The 20,158-nt window shown below is 37.4% G+C and overlaps 1 protein-coding gene across 1 annotated transcript; it reads right to left on the bottom strand.

Moving 5' to 3' along the window:
* Positions 1-482: 482 nt before the first annotated feature.
* Positions 483-20,071, bottom strand: cryl1 (crystallin, lambda 1). The gene is made up of 8 exons (XM_063005903.1): positions 19,941-20,071; positions 18,223-18,330; positions 17,256-17,382; positions 15,569-15,730; positions 14,807-15,001; positions 5,303-5,411; positions 966-1,072; positions 483-853 (listed from the first exon to the last, which is right to left on the bottom strand). Exons 1-8 carry the CDS (start codon positions 19,979-19,981, stop codon positions 755-757), a joined length of 948 nt encoding a protein of 315 aa, XP_062861973.1. The 5' UTR covers positions 19,982-20,071; the 3' UTR covers positions 483-754.
* Between the last annotated feature and the right edge of the window lie 87 nt (positions 20,072-20,158).

The following is a 20,158-nucleotide window of genomic DNA, read 5'->3' as shown; positions in this document are numbered from 1 at the left end:
CACATCTGCTTAGGTTTCCACTAAGTACTACGGTTATTAAAAAAAACCAGTAGCTGAACTGATTATTTTAAATTGCACCAAAGAATAAATTAGCTTATGTGTGATTTCATGACCAGGGAGTAACCCAGTGTTCTTGCAAAATGTTCTGGATAACCTCAACCCTGACCAGGATAGGCAGTTACTAACGATGAATGTACATTAAACAACTGTGAACTTTAAAAAACTTGTACTTGCCTTTTTTTGCCTTCAAAAACACACATCTGCATTTATTTAATACAGTTTAGCAGCTCACTTTCACATACTATTTTAACAAACCAGCTTTGCCTATTTAACCCTGTTTAGGTCTAGATGTGCTGACAGAGATGTATACAGTGCAAAACACAAATGAATCACAAGGAAGTTACAACTGAGGAAAGATAAACTATAGTCAACTGAGGGCTGTTACCTTGAAATTCCACAATGCTGAGTCTAACTACACAGAACACAAAGAACAAAAACACTTTACCAGCTTCCATTTTTTTAATTCAGATCAGTCAGTAATGGCTGGGTTTGGATTTATAGAAATCAACTTTACATAATACTTTTACTTTGTAATTCAGGCACAGTAGTGCTGCTTATTTAACAGTAAGCACATACATCCTGGTGTTAAAACAGTATTCCTGAGTAGAAAGGATCAGCCTGTTCTTTAAAGCACAGGTGCAATATGTAACACTAGTTTCTTTAATTAGGCCATCAGTGCTAGGGCAAGGGTCCCTCATTTTTTCAGCTTAGCCAGCCCCATCAACAGCTGATCCCTTCTTTCTCTTCTTGCAGAGAGATGCACCGGATCACTGGGGATGAGCTCGCTTATCTCCTAAATAGATAACAGAAGGGTAAAACTATTCCACATGCGTTCTAAAGAGAAAAACCTTGTATAATTAAAAACCTCAACAAAGACTTTGGTCAAGTAAATCATAAGCACATACTTTAGTGATTCTCTCTGCTGCCTCTCCATCAAACTCAGGAACAGGTCCAAAACTAGAGAGCACTCTCTTCATGCCCTCCCGGTAGCGACCAAGATAGTCCTCGAGACCTGAGAGTATAAAGAATCCAGGTTTTAACATAAAAGTCTGTTTCCGTTTCCTGCCTGCCAAGTTACATTTTTCATACAAGCCTACTTGGTTAGTTTTATCAGCACGCTCTCCTTAAACTGATTTGTTGTGAAATTATAAGTGCTAACTTTTTGCACTCTGACCTTTTAGTTAGTATACACCAAATCACATCCAAGATGACTCAGCTGGTTAAAAAGAAAGCTCTTGTGTCTTTTCACTACACTGAATTCTGAAGGGTAACTGAACTGTTGGAATGAGTGCTTACTGGATCCCCTCACAGAGAGATAAGAAGTCCTTTCCTATACAAATATCACACTGCTGGAACTGCAACATGGATTTCCAAAACAGAATGTGAATAGTTTTGATCCATAATGTTGCAAAGTGGCTTAAGGAATTAACTCACTTAGAAACATTTTTTAATTATATATATATATATATATACAGTGTATCACAAAAGTGAGTACACCCCTCACATTTCTGCAAATATTTTATTATATCTTTTCATGGGACAACACTATAGAAATAAAACTTGGATATAACTTAGAGTAGTCAGTGTACAGCTTGTATAGCAGTGTAGATTTACTGTCTTCTGAAAATAACTCAACACACAGCCATTAATGTCTAAATGGCTGGCAACATAAGTGAGTACACCCCACAGTGAACATGTCCAAATTGTGCCCAAAGTGTCAATATTTTGTGTGACCACCATTATTATCCAGCACTGCCTTAACCCTCCTGGGCATGGAATTCACCAGAGCTGCACAGGTTGCTACTGGAATCCTCTTCCACTCCTCCATGATGACATCACGGAGCTGGTGGATGTTAGACACCTTGAACTCCTCCACCTTCCACTTGAGGATGCGCCACAGGTGCTCAATTGGGTTTAGTCCATCACCTTTACCTTCAGCTTCCTCAGCAAGGCAGTTGTCATCTTGGAGGTTGTGTTTGGGGTCGTTATCCTGTTGGAAAACTGCCATGAGGCCCAGTTTTCGAAGGGAGGGGATCATGCTCTGTTTCAGAATGTCACAGTACATGTTGGAATTCATGTTTCCCTCAATGAACTGCAGCTCCCCAGTGCCAGCAACACTCATGCAGCCCAAGACCATGATGCTACCACCACCATGCTTGACTGTAGGCAAGATACAGTTGTCTTGGTACTTCTCACCAGGGCGCCGCCACACATGCTGGACACCATCTGAGCCAAACAAGTTTATCTTGGTCTCGTCAGACCACAGGGCATTCCAGTAATCCATGTTCTTGGACTGCTTGTCTTCAGCAAACTGTTTGCGGGCTTTCTTGTGCGTCAGCTTCCTTCTGGGATGACGACCATGCAGACCGAGTTGATGCAGTGTGCGGCGTATGGTCTGAGCACTGACAGGCTGACCTCCCACGTCTTCAACCTCTGCAGCAATGCTGGCAGCACTCATGTGTCTATTTTTTAAAGCCAACCTCTGGATATGACGCCGAACACGTGGACTCGACTTCTTTGGTCGACCCTGGCGAAGCCTGTTCCGAGTGGAACCTGTCCTGGAAAACCGCTGTATGACCTTGGCCACCATGCTGTAGCTCAGTTTCAGGGTGTTAGCAATCTTCTTATAGCCCAGGCCATCTTTGTGGAGAGCAACAATTCTATTTCTCACATTTTCAGAGAGTTCTTTGCCATGAGGTGCCATGTTGAATATCCAGTGGCCAGTATGAGAGAATTGTACCCAAAACACCAAATTTAACAGCCCTGCTCCCCATTTACACCTGGGACCTTGACACATGACACCAGGGAGGGACAACGACACATTTGGGCACAATTTGGACATGTTTACTGTGGGGTGTACTCACTTATGTTGCCAGCTATTTAGACATTAATGGCTGTGTGTTGAGTTATTTTCAGAAGACAGTAAATCTACACTGCTATACAAGCTGTACACTGACTACTCTAAATTATATCCAAGTTTCATGTCTATAGTGTTGTCCCATGAAAAGATATAATGAAATATTTGCAGAAATGTGAGGGGTGTACTCACTTTTGTGATACACTGTATATATACAGTGTATCACAAAAGTGAGTACACCCCTCACATTTCTGCAGATATTTAAGTATATCTTTTCATGGGACAACACTGACAAAATGACACTTTGACACAATGAAAAGTAGTCTGTGTGCAGCTTATATAACAGTGTAAATTTATTCTTCCCTCAAAATAACTCAATATACAGCCATTAATGTCTAAACCACCGGCAACAAAAGTGAGTACACCCCTTAGTGAAAGTTCCTGAAGTGTCAATATTTTGTGTGGCCACAATTATTTCCCAGAACTGCCTTAACTTTCCTGGGCATGGAGTTTACCAGAGCTTCACAGGTTGCCACTGGAATGCTTTTCCACTCCTCCATGACGACATCACGGAGCTGGCGGATATTCGAGACTTTGCGCTCCTCCACCTTCCGCTTGAGGATGCCCCAAAGATGTTCTATTGGGTTTAGGTCTGGAGACATGCTTGGCCAGTCCATCACCTTTACCCTCAGCCTCTTCAATAAAGCAGTGGTCGTCTTAGAGGTGTGTTTGGGGTCATTATCATGCTGGAACACTGCCCTGCGACCCAGTTTCCGGAGGGAGGGGATCATGCTCTGCTTCAGTTTTTCACAGTACATATTGGAGTTCATGTGTCCCTCAATGAAATGTAACTCCCCAACACCTGCTGCACCCATGCAGCCCCAGACCATGGCATTCCCACCACCATGCTTGACTGTAGGCATGACACACTTATCTTTGTACTCCTCACCTGATTGCCGCCACACATGCTTGAGACCATCTGAACCAAACAAATTAATCTTGGTCTCATCAGACCATAGGACATGGTTCCAGTAATCCATGTCCTTTGTTGACATGTCTTCAGCAAACTGTTTGCGGGCTTTCTTGTGTAGAGACTTCAGAAGAGGCTTCCTTCTGGGGTGACAGCCATGCAGACGTAGTGTTTGATGTAGTGTGCGGCGTATGGTCTGAGCACTGACAGGCTGACCCCCCACCTTTTCAATCTCTGCAGCAATGCTGACAGCACTCCTGCGCCTATCTTTCAAAGACAGCAGTTGGATGTGACGCTGAGCACGTGCACTCAGCTTCTTTGGACGACCAACGCGAGGTCTGTTCTGAGTGGACCCTGCTCTTTTAAAACGCTGGATGATCTTGGCCACTGTGCTGCAGCTCAGTTTCAGGGTGTTGGCAATCTTCTTGTAGCCTTGGCCATCTTCATGTAGCGCAACAATTCGTCTTTTAAGATCCTCAGAGAGTTCTTTGCCATGAGGTGCCATGTTGGAACTTTCAGTGACCAGTATGAGAGAGTGTGAGAGCTGTACTACTAAATTGAACACACCTGCTCCCTATGCACACCTGAGACCTAGTAACACTAACAAATCACATGACATTTTGGAGGGAAAATGACAAGCAGTGCTCAATTTGGACATTTAGGGGTGTAGTCTCTTAGGGGTGTACTCACTTTTGTTGCCGGTGGTTTAGACATTAATGGCTGTATATTGAGTTATTTTGAGGGAAGAATAAATTTACACTGTTATATAAGCTGCACACAGACTACTTTTCATTGTGTCAAAGTGTCATTTTGTCAGTGTTGTCCCATGAAAAGATATACTTAAATATCTGCAGAAATGTGAGGGGTGTACTCACTTTTGTGATACACTGTATATATATATACATATACAGTATATATATAGTGCTCAGAGTCAGGATGGATTTAAAGCTAATTCTGGGAACACATAGACATGACTGAACTGACATAAGTAGAAGAAAGCAATGTGGTAATGTCAGCCTTAATACTGCAGTTAACCATAGTTTATAGGTCCTTGGAGCTGTGTGGCACCCACGACCTTGTTTTCACATGGCCTTACAGAGTAGGATCAATGTGCAAAACAAGGCCATCCTGCAGATTTCACACTGCCTTCTGATATTTACCATGAGTATGAGGCCTCCTCATCACACAATTTCTGTCTCTCACAATTTCACACTCATACACTGATCAACATAAAGAACATCAGTTATGTGAGGCACACTGTGATGTGAGCAGATGCATTTGACATGCGTTTCCAGCATAGAATCTTAATGCTTAGATATTTTTTTGCTAAACTAAACCCTCTCAGCTTTGGTCTGGTTATTCCAAATACAATTATTTTTATGACAATTTTAAAATAATAGCATTAAGATACTTGCCATTTGGTGCATTGAGATGCATAGTTTCAATTGGACCAATGAAGGCATAGCGCATACCCAGCCCCTCGGACATCACCAGATCAATATCCTTTACAGAGATCACACCCTCCTAAAAAAGACAAAAAAAACCCTCAAAACTCAATTACATTTAAATGGCTATTCGGTGAAGACTAGACTAGCACAGCACGTAGCATCAAACATAACAAAAGATCTGCTAAACTCAAGGACAAGAAACAATAGTTTTTCTTCAGAAACAATGTAAAACACATGCAGAATGTGGTTTGGCATTGTCTTGATGAAACAAGCAAAGCCATTCCTAACAATGTAGCCTCAAATGTATATGAAACTCTCAACAATAATGGAGCCTTAATAGATGTGCAAGTTACCAATGCCTTTGCCACTACCATATTTCCATATCGTGACAGACACTAGTTTTAGAACTTTATTAAGAGCATTAGTAATAATCACAATAGTCAATCTTGTCTTTGGCCTATCCTTTATTTCTAAATCCATTCTACAATGTAATCCTGTAAGACCACAACACATTTGCAACTCATGTCAGTCCACCTTAGATGAGTCCAGCTAATTTGACATTTCTGGATGTTTCTGATGGATTGTTTCTTTGCATAGTAAAGTTCTAACTAATATTTATAAATGATGTTACAAACTGACAAGGGTTTTCTGAAGTATTTATGAGTTCATGTGGTTATATTCATTATAAAAGCATTTCAGTATTGAATGCAGTGACCTCTAAAAAATAAAAGTTCATTTAATGTTGGTTTTCGGCCCTGCTCTTTATATACAGCGATTTATTTTAAATTATTTGAATCTTTTAACAGTAATAGGGACTAAAGATTGGGAAATTTTTAAATTGCTTGCAATCATACATTAAGAAACATTGTTCCTAAGCTGTCAGATGATTTACTCTCTCAGTTTGTTGCAAAGTGCTGAACCTCAACCCGTTCTTGCTTAAAAACGATGGAGCTTTCAATAATGCTTCTCTTTATATATCTTTATATATGCTTCTCTTTATATATCATGATAACATCATCTATTATCTATGTACATGTGAGAAGTTCACAAAGTCTTTTGTTTAGAATTTTACAAACGTCCCAGGCTTACAATGCCCCTGTCCTAACTTTTTAAAAACATGTTTCAGTCAATACATTAAGAATAAGCATTTAGGGATTGTGTATAATTAGGAATTATATTTACAATAAAGTTAAAAATGAAAAAAACTATATATTAATGTTTTACCTTTTTAATCTTTCCTCACCTCACTATCCTCTTTGTGCTGTTTTTAATGCTTGTAAAAGACAGTTTACTAATCTTTGCCTCCTGGTTTTGATCTATTTCTGCATTGTACTTTTGAAGTGTTTTTAAACATAATTAATTAGATTATTGTCATGTTTATTATTGGGAAATAAAATCGCTTTGGTTTCTGCTGCAATTGTCAGTGTTATCCTAAAATTAGTGTCTTTCTGATCTTTTTGTCTCAAAAACTCACACAGGTCCCTTAGAGAGAGTGAAAATGTGTCAGTCTTTCTTTTCATACCTGTACAAGAGCACTAAAACTGCTCCCAATGTATTGGATTTCCCCCATCATTCAATTCTGTGCCAAAGGAACAATAGCACTGTCTGGGCTAAAGGGGGTACATGGTTGTGCCAGGCTTTAGGCCTTCTCTGCTCTCACATTACCTCAGGCTACAGATACCTGTTGCCTGACAGGCTTGAAATCAAAGCTTGGACAAAGACCTGGTAGAAGGGGAACAGACAGGACGAGGGACAGGGTGGTCTTTGTTCATTTCCTGTAGGCAACAACGAGCCTGTTATATCTCCATTCCCGGGCGACGGATTGGCTGTGGGAGTCGTAAAAAAGGCCTTTCCTCGGCAGTAATCACCGGAGGCTTTCTCAGCTGCTCCACTTTCAGGTTTTGGCTCTTTCTCAATAGTCCTGCCTAAACCAACTGGTACACTTGCAAAAATAAGTTTTGTGTTCCTGTGTGGAATTATCTTCATTTCCACTTAAGGTGTGGTTTGATAATGAATTAATCAGAAATAATACAGTCGCTCTTGTTTAACAAGCACTACACATGTAAGTACACATAATAAACAACCTATAATGCTTAAGGCCACCTGCTGATCAGTCGTGTGTAGCAAGTAATGTTTGCTTTATGCTTATTATTCTGTAAAAAAAAAAAAAAAAAAAAAAAAAAAAAAAAAAAAAAAAGTCTGTATATTTTCATGCTGCCTTTCTATTATGGCTTGCTTTAAAACATGTGGCAGCACTTTAACTATGCATCATTTATCTGCTTGAGCCACTTAATTGTTGTGTTTTGGGTCACTGTTATGTTGTACACTGATGAGCCAAAAAACACCCTCCCAAAAATGTGCATTGTGATGACTATTTCGAATTGTGCATGTCACATTCAGGTCATTAAAAGTTGTGTAAAACAAATGGAACAATCACGAAGAAACAGTGATAATACCATAAAGCACATTTAAATAAAATTAAAAATATTGGTTGCCCAGTGATAACTCTGTAATAAGAAATCATTTATATAGCATCACCATTCCTAAATCATTTTGGGTGCTGTAAAGCAGAGAGAAAAGGATTAGCTAATTTTAATGTTGTGTAAGGCTCAGTGAAATCTAATACCACTCAGATGCTGTCTTGACATCCTTTAAAAGGGGGTTTAAAGGAAGTGTTTAGCTTACTGGAAATAATCTACTACAAATAGTAAATAGCTCACTTATTTTCTGGCATCTTTCCAAAATCTGCAAAATAGCAGTGATGAAGTGAAAGTAGTATTCAATCAGCTTAGCAAATTTTAAACTTAAATAGTCAAATGACATTAACCATAATTAACCATTAACCAAACTAAAATGGAGCTCTGCCTTTGATAACATATACCATTTGCTATTTCCTTAATTTCCTTCGGGATTAATAAAGTGTCTATCTATCTATCCATCCATCCATCCATCCATCCATCCATCCATCTATCTATCTCCATCCATCCAACCTACCACAAATTAGTTCTATATAGACTGGAAAAGTGGGTAGAATTAACTGGAACTGTTTGATACATCTACAAGAGAAAATCCTGTGGCAGCTTTAAGACAGGACAAAATACAATAAATATCTGGGAACCATGAAGCATCGAACATTGCCTTTACATATTCACATTGAGTGAAACCCTGCAGATCAACCGAATCTCCCATTTTCTGTACCTATATAGATGACACCCAGATGTACATAGCATCATCACCAAACAACTATTGGACATACAGTCCTTTAAAAATGTATTTGCAATTTTTTCAATTTTCACATTTGAAGTATAAAGATGAAAAGGTTCTTCATGAATTCTGCTCTTTATCAGAAATATGAATGTTTTCCTGTCAGTTCATGTTCTAACATTTAAGCACAGTTCGGTTAGGCAGCAGGACAATGATAGCAGCGCATATGAAAGTCCACTTCTTTGAGATGCTGTGGCAAGACCTTAAACAGGGAGTCTATGCTCAAAAACCCTCCAATGTAGCCCAAGTAAAATGATCAGGCAAAGAAGAGTAGGTGAATGGCCAAATTAAGACCAATAAGCTATTTAGTTGAAACAAACTAGCAAAAGAGATACAAAATTGACCAAATCTGGCCATCTTCAAATGCAAACTGAAATTTTTTTTGTTCACCTTAGGTAAAACCCATTTTTACGTTTATGTATTTTCAATTTAATTCTTATTTTATCATTTCAATACTGCTTCCCTGTCTTGTGACTGACACACAGCTTTGCCAAGATGACGCAGTACTGTTTCCACTAACGCCATGGAATGTTTAAACTATATGTTACATAGCGATATACAGTATATGGCAATGTATACTATGCATGGATCTGTTTTTTTATTACTTATTTACTGGCTGTACTGTAAGAAAGACAACACTTTTAAAGAGATTAAAGTAGAATACTATGACAGTCAGTACTAGTTTCCCAACTGCATTTAGCCGAAACCTATATTATGAGTCTGTGGGTGTGGTTACAACAGAGTACACCTCGGAACTATAATAAACACTGAAATAAAGCAACAAAGGCTGCTGCCCATCTACTGTTAGACTGCTTTGTGCTTGCTATTGAAAGGTTTATAGTGTAATATTTACCGACCAGTCATGAAAAATAAATGCCATGACCTACTACCCAGGGACCTTCCACTTAACATAGTATTCAAATTTGCCCTCAGAGACCTTCTGGGGTCTTTTCAACCCAACACTCCTCTGCAGTATCTTTGCACAGCATTAAAACCAAACAAAACAAAAACATTAAGAACATTAAACATTCTCTTACACCTTTTAGGTAAAACCAGATTGTCTACATTCCCACATGTTTAAAATCCTTACTAAAAGAACTGAAAGATGTTTTGGATTAACCAATGAAAATACAACTCACTACTATTAGCACATAGGGCTGTGCTGCAGACTGTGCTAAGCTATGCTAAGCTTTGAGCCTGCAGCGATACTGATGCAAGACACTGAGCAAAACATCAGATGTACTACGGCTAAGTTAGTGGTTTCTGGGTAATGTGATGACACGTTAGGACAAACATGCTTAGCTAATGCTATTAGTTTTTGGTGTGTTTTAAAGTTTCAACCATTTAAAATAAATTGCTGGTTGGCCCGTTAAGCTGGTTTTACAGCATGACTGGGTGTGTTTAATTAGCATGACTAGGTTTGTGCTAAATGGCTTCCTTAAAGCAATGTCTAAACCCTGTTACATTTTAACATGACATACGAAAAACACAATTATTGTAAAACAGAAATATATTTACACAGCATTTGGGACATAGAATGCTTTTTGGGATGCAGACAGGAAACCACTGCATGTGTGCTGCATAAGCATTGACCGTTAAAATGAAAGCCCTGCACTAGAAGGAACCTCACCCATTTTTACATTCCTTTGTCTTTATGCAAATAATAACAAGTCTACAGATACATACAACACCAAATTCGAAAATGTTTAGTCAGTAAGTAAAATGCAAATAAAACGAGATTTGTGGATGGTTTTAACAGGTATTTAATGCCTGCAACACATTTCAAATAACGGGAAATATAAGACTGGGCAGTTCATGCATATCATTAAAAAGATTCATAAAAATCTAAAGAAATGTGCAAAAGACAGTGCCAAAAACCAATACTATATGCCAGCGATCTTAGTTCCATTAAATTACACAGCATTACAAATTTACTGATGAGCCAAACCATGTATACAATCAAATGAGCCAAACACACTTATTACTTCATTACTAGAAGACTAAACGATGAATATTCCAGTTAAAGTCACTGGCATTAAAAAACAGGCTCATGTTCCTCTGAGCGAATAGTAATTATTACTAAGAACACAGGTTACATCTCCTGATTCCTTAACAGGAAAACGTTTATTTATTATTATCTACATATTACATTTTTTATTTGCTAAAGGTCTTATTATTTAGGTATAACCCTATTAAAATACAAATACACTGACTATACTAATGACTTGTAAGGAAATGTTTTGCTATAACTATTGGTTTTAGGTGATTAGATTTCCTCTTTAATTTTGACTCTTGTGGGGAAATATGGAAAATAAGTCTTTAAAATAAGACTGCTCCAATTGTAGTTTAAGCAAACCTCTGCCTTCTGAAGGCAATGCTAGAAGTAAGAGCAGGCTAGAACACCCTAGCATATTAAATAGTATGCTGAAGTACTGCACCACCAATAATATAGTTACACACCGTGCTGCATAAGCAGTAAGTCATTACCATGGATGTAACTGACTAAAATCACAAGAAAATGAAAGTCAAAGTAACTCTGCTGATTACTAAACAATACAAAGGCATGTGGGTGTTGTCTGTGTTCATTTGTTGTTGTGAGTGATAGCTAACTTTAGCAGTGACATTTCCCACACAGAACTCTTATATCATGACTTACCCTGCAACACTATTAAACTAATAATTGTATCAAATGTTACATTCATTAGTCATGTACTATAATAATAAAGGACAAATGTGGGTTGTGAGGAAAGGCCTGCAGAAACCCCCTGCTTTGTCAGACAAGTTTAGGCTGGGACTGTGGAAAGTATCTCTAAAAGATAAAGAACGTGATGAAATAAAGCTTGAGTCTTTGCACAGATAAATGAGATCAGTGTGTCTGTACACTTCTGTACATTTGATATGAAGTTGTCTCTAACAACAAATACATCTTTTAATGCGTAAGAAACAGAGAATTTCCAGAAGTACAGTGGGGCCAAAAAGTATTTAGTCAGCCACTGATTGTGCAAGTTCTCCTACTTAGAAAGATGAGAGAGGTCTGTAATTTTCATCATAGGTACACTTCAACTATGAGAGACAAAATGAGAAAACAAAATCCAGGAAATCACATTGTAGGATTTTTATTTTTAGGAAATTTACTGGCTAGGCCACTCCAGGACCTTCAAATGCTTTTTACGGAGCCACTCCTTCGTTGCCCGAGCGGTGTGTTTGGGATCATTGTCATGCTGGAAGACCCAGCCACGTTCCATCTTCAATGCTCTCACTGATGGAAGGAGGTTTTGGCTTAAAATCTCCCGATACATGTCTCCGTTCATTCTTCCCTTAACACGGATCAGTCGTCCTGTCCCCTTTGCAGAAAAACAGCCCCAAAGCATGATGTTTCCACCCCCATGCTTCACAGTAGGTATGGTGTTCTTGGGTTTTTCTTCTTCCTCCAAACACGACGAGTTGAGTTTTTACCAAAAAGTTCCATTTTGGTTTCATCTGACCACATGATATTCTCCCAATCCTCTTCTGGATCATCCATATGCTCTCTGGCGAACATCAGACGGGCCTGGACATGTACTGGCTTAAGCAGGGGGACACACCTGGCACTGCAGGATTTGAGTCCCTCTCGGCATAGTGTGTATACTGATGGTAGCCTTTGTTACTTTAGTCCCAGCTCTCTGCAGGTCATTCATCAGGTCCCTCCGTGTAGTTCTGGGATTTTTGCTCACCGTTCTCATGATCATTTTGACCCCACGGGATGAGATCTTGACCCCAAGGGAGATTATCAATGGTCTTGTATGTCTTCCATTTTCTTACAATTGCTCCCACAGTTGATTTATTCACACCAACCTGCTTGCCTATTGTAGATTTACTCTTCCCAGCCTGGTGCAGGTCTACAATTTTCTTCCTGGTGTCCTTCGACAGCTCTTTGGTCTTGGCCATGGTTGAGTTTGGAGTCTGACTGTTTGAGGCTGTGGACAGGTGTCTTTTATACAGATAACGAGGTCAAACAGGTGGCATTAATACAGGTAACGAGTGGAGGACAGAAGAGCTTCTTAAAGAAGAAGTTACAGGTCTGTGAGAGCCAGAAATCTTGCTTGTTTGTTATTGACCAAATACTTATTTTCCACCATAATTTACGAATAAATTCTTTAAAAATCCTACAATGTGATTTCCTGGATTTTTTTTTCTCATTTTGTCTCTCATAGTTGAAGTGTACCTATGATGAAAATTACAGACCTCTCTCATCTTTCTAAGTAGGAGAACCTGCACAATCAGTGGCTGACTAAATACTTTTTGACCCCACTGTATATATTCGCAAAGATTTCAAAAAATAGATTGCATGGCCTCAGAAACAGAAATGTCACAAAACTGGCAAAATAAAGACCCTAGTATGTAGCAGGATGAAAAGAAGTTTTATACCACCTCTAAAGATTCTTATATTTTACTTTAAAGGTTTATTTTTTTTAAATAAATGCATTGTATTTTAAAATCAGACTATTTCTGAATCATAGTTTTTTGCTAGCTGAAAGAGGCAGGAGTTGTTCAGGACTTGGACCTGTTTGCTTTGTACTGTAAAAAGAAGCCACGGGAATCAAACTCTTAAAAAGGACTGCTTCTCACTGTTCAGTAAGCACCTGATACACTTCAACACAGGCCTACTTTATAACCAGGGACAAAATGTCCTGTGTGAGCAATGAAAGCCAACTGCTTGGCAAATTACACAAGTAAAAGATAGTGAAAAGATATTTTGGTAGGTAAAAGGATATTCCCGTGTGCTTTATAACAAATACAACAGTGTCTCCTACTTTTAAATTCTCTTTTTCTTTCTTCCTTTGAGATAGAAGAGCACACTGATTTAAGGATATAATCCCAAAACTGCAAATATTATCAATTTTCTTTGTAGATTTAGAAATGCAACAAAGGATAACTCATGTGCTATGGCCTGCAGAAGAGTTTCAACAGAAGCTTCGGATAATAACCAATATGGTGATGTCTAAGAATATGTTTAAATTACATGATAACTGTCACTGACATAATGCCATTTAAAAAAATAAAAGAAAACTTGTAGTCCATCAGTGGTACGGTTTTTAAGCATCCGGAGCTGAAAACTGCCTTGTGACCAGTCGAGTGGGTGTTGCTGGACAGAACTGATATCTTGCTTATATATGATAAGGTGAATGTTCAAGGCACTTGGATTTTTGGTTTCACAGCTTTCTAACACAGATAACGCACCTTTTTTTAAATTAAATGGCAGGAGGTTAAGATAATGTCTTTGTTAATGTATTTAGTAAAATATTATTTTCTGCTTTTTCTTGTGTTTTCCAACTACAGTATAGATAAGACTAAGTAAATATCTATGTTTTTATTGTATTATATAGTAAATTTCATTCTATTTGACTGTACTATTTTGTAAATGGTTGTTGTTTTCTGTGTTCAAGGTAAAGGGGCAAAGATTTAAAATGCTTATTGATGAGCCTTTTAAACATGACTGCTGGAAATTACATCTAATAAGCCACAAAAGCATTAAAAGGGCTAGGCACTGATGGCCTGGCTCACGGTAAGTGTTTGAATTCATTCCAAGTTTTGTACATACCCGGTTTCTTCCCCTAAATTTTTTAATTGCTTTCATTTAGCCAACTTTGGCAAGTCATGCAAAAATCAGAAAGAACCTTTTTAAATGTCATGTGACAAAGTGCACAATTCTCCAAAATGTCTTGGTTGTGGCAATACATGACAGTACTTTACTGAAAGTAATAGACCCTGCCCAAACCACCAGGAATGCTTAAAGTGACCCTTCTTACAGAACATGTTTCTATTGCTTCAGTTTTACAATTCCAAAGTGCTTCACAATACTCTAGTCAGTGTTTGGAAGTGTGCATAATGACCTTAGGCTTGTTCACAGCTGCTCAACAATGAAAGCCCTACCCAAGAAGCTCCTGTAAATTAATTGTTATGCTGATCTTTTTTCCAGAAGCAGTTTGTAGGCCAGTAGTATAGTCTATTTTATGTGCTTCACATGTTATCCCTTTGTGGCCCTGTTCTGTAAGTTTGTTTGTTTTACCACTGCTGACTGGGCTCTTGTTAATGCTAGAAATTTCACTTCACAATAAACTTACACTTTACTGGAGTTGGGACTATATGCTTAATTGTATGTGCTTCTTATCAACAGGTGTTCATGTGTGATTAATTTATTGTGTAAATCTTTATTGTTGGACTTACTTTAACCAGTCTCCAGCTTTCTGCAATAATAGCGTATTGAACTCTGTTGAGGGCAAAGCCATCAATCTCCTTCCTAAGACGCACAGGTGCCTGCCCCACCTCAGTCATCAGCTCACATGCCACATCCATAGCTGCAGGAAGGGTCTCGGGGTGAGGAACCAGCTCGACTAGACGAACGTAGTAGGGTGGATTTACCTGGAAGGGGTAAGAAGGCCACTGATAACAAAACATCAAAACACGAGTTCCCTTTGGGAACAGACCTAGACCTGTTTACCTTTGCTACAGATAACAGTCAGTCAATTATTCTACTTAAAAGGTCTCATTGTCCAACTAATCCCTAATGTTTAGCACTGTAGGATTAAACATTTACTCACTGCACAAGTAACAAGCATTTTCTTGGTCATGCAGTAATTGGTCTTGGTTAAAAACAACCCATTTCTACAAATATCTGACAAGTGTCTCAAAATGTCAATACAAAACAAAGCTGTAAAAAAGGTTCAAAGTAAAAGACGAAGTAAATTCAGTATATACAGGTTTTGCTGAAGAAGACCAAGAAAAGGCTTGATCGATAAAATCACGACGTGTATTGAATTATCAGGGACTAGTCTGCTACAACTAACACAAGACAGAAGGAATTGGAGAAAGCTGACCCCTTTGTGCAGCCCAAAAGTGATGATGACATAGTGACATTAAATGAATGAGACACTTGGTAGTATAAATAAAAATAAAAATAAACAGTGCTAAAATTCAAGCCTCACTAACCGGGTGTGATATAATACACCTTGTTCGATTCTGGACCAAAGAAAAGACATTGCTGGGCATCAGACACGAGGTGGAGCTGCTGAGGATTGTGTTTTCACCCACGTGATCTTCCACGGCCTTAAATACAGTCTGCTTGGCCTGAATCTCCTCGAACACACACTCCTGTCAATAATAACCATATACAAAATATAAGTATATCTCTAGAATAGATAAAACAACATACAGATGGGTATTTAAACATATTTATTACAACAGTAATTGTTTTATTATTTACAATTCCTAAAATTGGACTTTAATAAACCTGCTGACAGCATTAAGAGAAATATTTTCACCACTCGGTTAATACGGAGGTGAAAAAATCATTCTGAAAAACACTTTAAATATGTTTTTAAAAGTGTTTAAATGATTAAAAAAATAATTAAATTAAGTTTACATTTGAACATCAAATACTCATTATTCTTCAGACCCTGGAGTGAGCACTACTAAACTGCAAGGCAACACACACTATTCATTCACTCACTCATTCCAAGGGTAATTTAGAGCAGCCAGTTCACCTTCTGCTTGTTTTTCTAAGGTGGGAGGAGACCCATGTGAACAAGTAAAACCATGCATGAAGGTGATCTATTTTCTGCATTATTTAAAATGTTACAATCATTGTAGGTAGCACTTTTCCTCAACTTACTCATTTAGCATGGAAATAAAGCAGGTGATTTTTTTTTCACATTTTTTTTTCTAAAATGTTCTTAGCTATGTCTGGATTGTGTGGTATGAGAAACAAACAGTTGAAAACTTTTGATTTACTGTCAGTACATGGAAATGCAAAAAAAAAAAGTTAAACTAACTTCCTTATTAAAGATTAGTTTCATAATTCATAATAATTTCATAATGCAGGCACATTATACTAATAACATGTAGATTACAATTAGCCAAACATGCTTTTAGTAGCACTGACACAATCAAAATCTCAGATATTTGAAGGGAAACTGTGCAGACAGCATTAAAGGTTTACTTTAATTTCATCTCTGACACTTGTTTTCAGGCAGACCGGATTTCAATACCTAGGACTTAAGCTTAAAAACTACTTTCAAACATACCAAACTAGCGACCAAAACAAACATTGGTGGAGACAAAAAGCATAAGTGAACATGCCTTTACTAAGACATGCCTATACTACCAATCTTACAGTATCAGCATATGCTTGTCACAACTTAATTGTATTAAGATCTGAACAATAATACAAATAAAAACGATTCTTATTATTAAGGCAGGGATGATTTTTGGCTCGCGTCACTCGTGTCAATTCTTTTCCATGTCTGCATTGGTTTCCTTCATGTACTCCGTTTTTACAAGATCCGCTGCTATAATTAAAGTGAAAGTAGGTACTGTTTTAAATTGCAGGTGTTCCACATCTCGTTACCAACCAGTGTCATTCTTGGCAAGTTGGCATAGTATAATAAAGCCTATATGCTGTAACTGAAAATAATACATTTAAATTAGTTCACTTTTTCATTTCATATAGCAGCATGGCACATAGGCCTCTTTAGAAATGACTTAATTACAAGAACACCTGTTTATCACAGGTATCCACATTATGTTCCTACCTCTCTGATATAACACAGAGAAACTAATACAATGCAAACTGAACACTAAAGGATTTGGGCTAATCATTTTCCAGCTAGAACTGTACCTGAACAAAAAATGCCTCCTCTAAAGCCCGTGAAAGGTCATCATGACTGCTAAGCAGGCTCAGCTGTTCTGCAGCACTGAGATTTCCTCTAAGCATCTGTGCATCCTGAAGCCCTTCAACTTCCTTCCTGTTCAAACATAAAGTAGTTTATGTTTTGCACCCATGTTACAAGAAAGATATATTTTTATAGCCACAGCAGGAACCAAGAGCTTGTCTGTCTCAAAAGTAACTCTGGATATAAAGCATCTTCTAAATGCATAAATACAAATGCATATATTCTAACTCCACATTAGAAATGTTTCATATTTTAATTTTTCTTCAATTCAATAGAATGTTTTTTTTTCACCATAAATCACATAACAATTTAAATTTAATTAAACTTAAATTAGTACTTGATATAGTCATATTTACAACAGTGGCTGCAGATTTATTCACATTTATCATAGGCATTTTACCAAAGATTTCATTTTTCATTCAAATTATGCTAATAATATGAACTGTAACAAAAACACACTATTAAATTTAAGGTAAAACGTGATCTTGAACGTTCAGCCCTCACTGTATATGTAGACTTAATGTTAAGTGTCCTGCTACTCCCTCTACTGACAGAAAAGCTCAAATTCAGTACATAGTGAAAAGCGGACACTAACATGCATAAAAGGCCATTTATAAACATGACGGCTAAGGTTAATGAGTTGTTACAGCATGGTTGTTCAGTAACAATTCAAACTGGTGGTAAGACTTGTGACTCATGCAAGAAGGTTTAAACATTTGTTTAGGTACCAGGGTAAACTATCTGAACAGATAAATGTAACTACTTAAGGTTAAACAGCAAAGTCAGATTTTCATACATACATAATATGTTTGCATGTTAGTCTTTTAACTGAATAGGGCAATTCTATGCATTTATACTTGCAAACTTTTTCATCATGTGTTACTATATGGCTTGTCACCAATCACCACAAACCTGATTTCTGTGATGGCTCTTGACGCTTGTCCTGGCTGGTTATCATAGAGCTTCACCCTGTATCCTCCACTCAGGAACACCATGGCCCAGGAGCGCCCAATCAGCCCACTAAAAGAGACAATAAGTATTGTAATACACTACAAAATACATTAGTTGATTATTTTGTCCTTTTTTTTTTTTAACTTGTGTTCCTCTCTACTTTATATGAATTCTGTTAAATTTGTCACACTTCCTCACGGTGTCATTAAATACCAATCTGTGCTTCATGACTTAAATTAAAGGTTAAATTAAACTAAAATAAATAATATAAAATAACAATGATATGTATTCCACTATGTATGGCAAGCTATTCTGAACAGTCATATCAAGAGCTGTCAAAACTGAACATAAGTTAAATAGTAAATTTTATATATTAATAGTTGGGTCAAATTTAAATACATACAACCATCAAATGAATCTGTGCTGTGCAATCTATGTTGCACCAAAGATTCCTAAAGGAAGTTCTCTAACTGCAAAAAGAAGTTACATAATGCAACTTTAAAGGACAGCCAACTATAGAATTCAACTTAAATTATAGCCTAAATTAAAGCTCTAATCTATTTGAGCTTTTTGGTTATAAATTAAAGGGCGCTGTGTATTGCCCTATAAATCCTGTGTAATTACTTTGTAATTAAAGCTGTCAGGTCAAGTTTTGCATCACTTAAATGTAATAAAACTTAGGCACTAATTACACAAACTTATGTCTCACAAAAATAATTTTCACAAGAGTGGCTTGCAAGAACATGCAGCTTGATTGAAGCGTGAAATGTTCACGTACACTTGTATAGTTATTTATTGAGTGTAACAGCTAAAAATCATGGTATGCCATCAGTTAGAACAGCTTTTGTTTATTTTATTAATGATAGACCAGTATTTTGGTGATAGCATTACATCTAACCCCGCTTTACAACAGGTGTAGCAGACGTACTAGCCCTATTTACAAAAGTACAAAAAGTTACCAGCACTAATAAATCATAACTACTGACAAGGAATAAAGACGCAATGCAATAAAGTTAGATGAAATTATAAAGCTGTCTACACTACAGCAACACTACCAGGACAGTTGTAGCCTAGTGGGTAAGGTACTGGACTAGTATTTTAAAGGTTGCTGGTTCAAGCCCTACCACTGAGAGGTTGCCACTGTTGGGCCCTTGAACAAGGCCTTTAACCCTCAATTGCTTATACAATATACAGTGACAGTTAGTCGCTGTGGATAAGAAACAATGTTATGTATATATGAACTTATTTATAGGTATATAAAAAATATTTTTAAATATCAGTGTCCACAGTCAATAAAAAAAGAACAGTTGTAGGAATTATTAAAAACAAAAAACTGACAAACATGTCACGAGTATATGTAAACTTTTATCTTTCAACGTTATGGTTTGCACTAGAGCTAAACGAATACATGTAAAAGTAGCAACCTGTTACACTTTATATACAAATATAACAATAACAACAATAATAATAACCCTGCGGTAAATTTGTACCAGAAAACCAAACACCGACCCTAACAATGTGATTAGTTTTTGATTTTGTTTCAAATGTACTGGGAGCTATGTATCCATATCAAGGGTCGATGTGAATTTCAGATAGAACATTTACGAAATTTGAACCTTTAACAGGCTAAATTTAACATGTACGTAGCATGTTGAAGAAAAGTCAGTAAACTTGCTCACCTTCCTACAACTGTAATTACTTTCCCTTTAGATGAAGCCATTGTGCAGTTCAAATATGATGTAAATATTTAGTTGTAATTCATTCAAGTCCAAATTCCCATTCTGCACTCTACTGTTCAGTACTGATGGATCATGTGCCCTCCTAAAGGCGGGGAGTTCAGCTAACTACGGCAACCTTCATGTACCAAACTAGCTTACTAGTTTGCACAACAGCTTCG

Source organism: Trichomycterus rosablanca, chromosome 12, assembly GCF_030014385.1.
Source record: "Trichomycterus rosablanca isolate fTriRos1 chromosome 12, fTriRos1.hap1, whole genome shotgun sequence".
NCBI classification, from domain to species: Eukaryota; Metazoa; Chordata; class Actinopteri; order Siluriformes; family Trichomycteridae; genus Trichomycterus; species Trichomycterus rosablanca.
The sequence above is the reverse complement of the archived record's forward strand: the minus strand, read 5'-3'. Positions and strand labels throughout refer to the sequence as shown.

Bases quoted from the DNA above. Each gene is read 5' to 3' on its own strand.
- cryl1 (XM_063005903.1), bottom strand. From the start codon at position 19,981: ATGGCTTCATCTAAAGGGAAAGTAATTACAGTTGTAGGAAG. The intron at 18,331-19,940 runs GTGAGCAAGTTT...TGTCTCTTTTAG, and splicing joins GTAATTACAGTTGTAGGAAG to TGGGCTGATTGGGCGCTCCT. The intron at 1,073-5,302 runs GCAAGTATCTTA...TTATACTCTCAG, and splicing joins GCATCTCAATGCACCAAATG to GTCTCGAGGACTATCTTGGT.